Raw genomic sequence first — 4236 nt, forward strand, 5'->3', positions numbered from 1 at the left:
TTTTTTCTTTTTGCTTATGTGGTGCTGAGAAATCGAATCCAGGGCCTCATGCATGCAAGGCAAGCGCTCTACCACTGAGCCACCTTCCCAGCCCAATAGGCAGAAAATTTAAAGGGACACAATTTCTCAAACATGTGGAAGGAGGCTCATCAGGAGACGCGCTGACTTATGCCCCTCTTGTAGCCAGTGTTGTAAGTAAACACTAGCTGCATTTCAAGATTGAATCCTGCCTGGGGGTTGTTCACTCTGCAGATGGCAAGTTAGTGGATGCACATGCCTCATCTGTTTTGTTTTCCATCCTAGCCCCGCCTGGCCCTGTGGAGCACAATTCGTTAGGATAGAGGAATCACAGGCTATATAGCAATCTTAAAGCATAGGAGAAATCACTTTAAGTCTCCTCCTCCTTCTTCTCCTCCTCCTCCTCTGTTGTTGTTAACCGTTTCTCCCTTGTGCTGTTTCCCCATAGTCCTTAATGCCATTACATTATTAATGTCATAAGACCTGTCTCTAAGGCTTGTAAAATCCTGCAACAGCTCCGCCCCCACCAGCCTGACGCCCTCTGCCATGAGTCACATCACTGCTTTTCATGCCTTTCATCTTCCCTTTTGTTTCAATCCTTTTCATTTTTTTCTTCCAATTTTTATTTAACCTGTTCTTCTCCCTCCTCACCTCCACTGTGTTTCTACTTCTCAGCTCCTTTTACCATAACATTCTTCCCCCACCCAACACAGTATGGCTGACCACTCTCATCCTTTGGCTCTTCTTTCCTCTGACTTTTTCTTATGGAGCCTGGCTTTTGATATCTTTGCATCTTTCTTTAGCCCATTCCCATGGGACTCAGTTCTGCCCATAGGTGCCCTGGTGAATGTGGCGCAGGGCAGCCAGCCACTGTCCTGAATCTCTGCTGTGAAGACTGCAGATGCACCTGCTGAGAACCCTCTAGTCAGACAAGGGCCTTGGGCTTACCTCCTCTCCTCTGTCCTTTCTCCCTGCATTGTGGGCAGAATGCTTTGTGTTGAAGTACTTCCCTCTACCATTCCCTTCTGGAGGACACAGTGAAGGCATTGCTGCTCGGGGCTAGGCCTAGAAAGCTCCAGTGCATTCAATCACATGAACTCCACGCCAGCCTCAGGACACAGATGTAGATAACCATGTCCTGCTGCCAAGGATTCCATGTCGATGCCACCAGGGGCCTGTGGTAACACATTTGTCCTGGCATGTGAAAAAGACTCAGTTTTATCTTTAAGGCATATATCTGTGGTTCTCTTCAAAGTGTATGTATTCAGCCAAATATACTTAGTTTACACAAAAGGTACTTTCAAATCATGAAACACAAACGTGCAGTTCTTCCCATTGACATTTCTAGTTATGTCTGGTTATTGTTCCATGAGCAGCACTTGCCTCTGCGTCTATAGCGGAGGGATAATGGTTTTCTTCACTTTCTAAGGTTGGAGAGCCTAAACACTTTACAACTTCAGACCGAAGAAGAGGCCAGAGGTGTGAAATTAAACTCTATGATGAAACAGAGCCTTCTTTTACAATGATCTGGTAATCTCCCACATCTCTTCCAAGCTGTAATATCTGCTGTTATCACTGGGTAATCATAGGAGATAAACTGCCTTAAAACTGTAGAGTGCTTAAAATCAGGTCCTTGTTAGCACAGTGAACATGTGCTTCCTAACAGAGTGGGTTTTTTTAGGTCCAACCTATAGGAAACAAGCCAAAATGTTGGAGGTTTTTCACCAAGGTGGGGCTAAGCTAAAGCACCACCCCTTGTTCAGGCTGGATTCCACATGGAAAGTGGCCTCTACCTATTGAGGCCGCTAAGCAGTTTAACCACTGTGGGGGCCCTGCTTTAATGGTCAGAAGTTTGAAGTTCTAAGACTGCATTCACTTACTTCTAGCTAGCCTGGAGTAATGAAGTGCTGCAAAAATAAACAATTAGTAGAGTAGAGGTTGTTAGAAGACTGTGTTTAAAGAAGAATTGCACTGTGTAGATGTTAAATACTCTGTCTTCTGTTTTTTTTTTTGGGGGGGGGTGTTTTATGCCAGTCCTAGTGCTTGAACTCAGGTCCTGGTCACTGTCTCTGAGCTTTTTTTGCTCAAGGCTAGCATTTTACCACTTGAACCACAGCTCTACCTCTAGCTTTTGGGTGGTTAATTGCAGACATGAGTCCCACGGACTTTCCTACCTAGGCTGGCTTGGACGTGTGATCCTCAGATCTCAGTCTCCTTAGTATCTAGGATCACAGGCGTGAGGGCACAGGTGCTTGGCTCTTTAACTTCTGTTTTTGACCATGTGGGAAATTGCAAATAACAGACACTGAGGCAGGGTTTCATTTTATTCTTTCCTTTTTTGGTGAATAATGTGTTGTGATGGACTTTCCCAATGTACTCACTTTGTATCATTTCTTCTTAAACAAATGCAGTTGGGATAATGAATCCATTCTGCTTGCACAGAGCTGGGTGCCACAAGAAACAGGTATCACGGTTCAGGGACTGTTTACAATGCTTGTCAGTTTTTTTAAAATTTTATTTTATTGTAAAGATGCTGTACAGAGGGGTTACAGTTACATGAGTAAGGTAATGAGTACATTTCTTGTCGAGCATTGTTACCCCCTCCTTTATTTTTTTCTACTATCCCTTCCCTCCCCACCTTCCCCAAATGCTTGTCATTTTTAATCACCAGTATATTAATTTTAAAAGGATTTTTCCCAAACAGTAATATTTGCCTCAGATGTAAGAATAACTTTTGACAAATTTCGAGACTGCATGACAGCAACTGTAATCTCAAAAACCATTATTACGACTAATCCAGGTAAAAAAGCGTGTGGACTATATAAAAAGTAAATATAGTTCACCATATCAAAGTAATTTTTACTGCTAAAATGTCGAAAAATATGTACATATATGTAGTCCGTCATTTGATCCTAGCTTATGAACTGACGTTTGTATCAGCCAGGACCTCCTGCAGTGCTTGCTAAAGGAGTGGGCTTTCTAAGTCAGACCTGGGGAAGTCAGAGACTTACTGCCCCGAGCTGTCAGGGTGCTCTGGGTTCAGGCAGGGTCAGCTGAGCACTGCCCAGGAGTGCAGATGTGGAATAACGCAAGCTCAAGCAGGGAGAAATACAGCACTATGTCATTTTAACATAAGGTCATGTCTATAAAACAGCTCTACCAGTGACTAAGAATTATAAAGCAAGTTTACGTTTTAAGAAAATGATTATAGGTTTACTCCTTTGAAGACAGGGACTCACTATGCATTCCAGGCTGGTCTCAAACATGTGATTATATGTAGCCCAGGCTGAGCTCAGCCTCCACAGTGCTGGAATCACAGAAATGTAGCACCATGCCTACTTAAGTTCCGTGCCAACTGCTGTATTGAAACTCGGCGGAGGCATAGACATGGTCTCTTCTCAACCAACACTTAGGATAGCAATGCTACCTTTGTTTCCCTTTCCATTGGTAGAGGGGGTTACAATGGTTTATTATTTTAATTATCTCTTTTGTACCTCGGTTCAAATTCAGGGTCTCATACTCTTGCTCAGCTTGCTTGTTCATGGCTGGTGCTCTTCTACATGAGCCATGCCTCCAATCTGGCATTTTGCTGGTTAATTTGGAGACAGAGTCTCAGTCCTGGTCTTGAACTTCTACAGGTCTCAGTTTCCTAAGTAATTAGGATTATTTCTGGCTTATTTTATCTTTCAATGATAGAAAATCTCTTCCTTGTTATTGGTTAATTCTAGAGTTATTCTAGAGTTCTCATCCTGTTAGTGGTTGATTGTAGAGTTTTTCTAGAGTTCTCATCACGTTATTAGCAGTTGAAGAGTATGTATGACTTCACATTTTACTGTTAAAGTAATTTTGGAGCCTTTGCCTTCTTGCAATTTAAGATACTCCAGAAGCTAACATCCTACTGAATTATATAAGAGAAAATAAAGAAACGAATGTTCTGGCTGATGAAATTGACAGTGTTTTTAAAGAACCTGTAAATTGTAAGTAACCCTTTAAATATCTTTTTTTTTTTTTTTTTGGTCAGTCCTAGGGCTTGAACTCTGGACTTAGGCACTGTCCCAAGCTCTTCAGCTTTTTTTTTTTTTGGGTCCGGTTGTGGAGCCTGAACTCTGGGCCTGGGTGCTGTCCCTCAGCTCTTCAGCTCAAGGCTAGCACTCTACTGCTTGAGCCACAGCGCCACTTTCGGCTTTTTTCTTTTTGCTTATGTGGTGCTGAGGAATC

At 42.8% G+C, this 4236-nt stretch overlaps 1 protein-coding gene across 1 annotated transcript in view; it reads left to right on the forward strand.

Moving 5' to 3' along the window:
- Meiob (meiosis specific with OB domains) overlaps window positions 1-4236 on the forward strand; it is a 32432-nt gene that overhangs the window by 19154 nt on the left and 9042 nt on the right. The window contains exons 6-9 of the mRNA XM_013011258.1: window positions 1448-1548; window positions 2430-2482; window positions 2723-2818; window positions 3894-3999. Coding sequence (XP_012866712.1) covers window positions 1448-1548; window positions 2430-2482; window positions 2723-2818; window positions 3894-3999 — 356 coding nt within the window. The remainder of the gene's footprint in view (window positions 1-1447; window positions 1549-2429; window positions 2483-2722; window positions 2819-3893; window positions 4000-4236) is intronic.

Source organism: Dipodomys ordii, unplaced genomic scaffold, assembly GCF_000151885.1.
Source record: "Dipodomys ordii isolate 6190 unplaced genomic scaffold, Dord_2.0 Scaffold14, whole genome shotgun sequence".
NCBI classification, from domain to species: Eukaryota; Metazoa; Chordata; class Mammalia; order Rodentia; family Heteromyidae; genus Dipodomys; species Dipodomys ordii.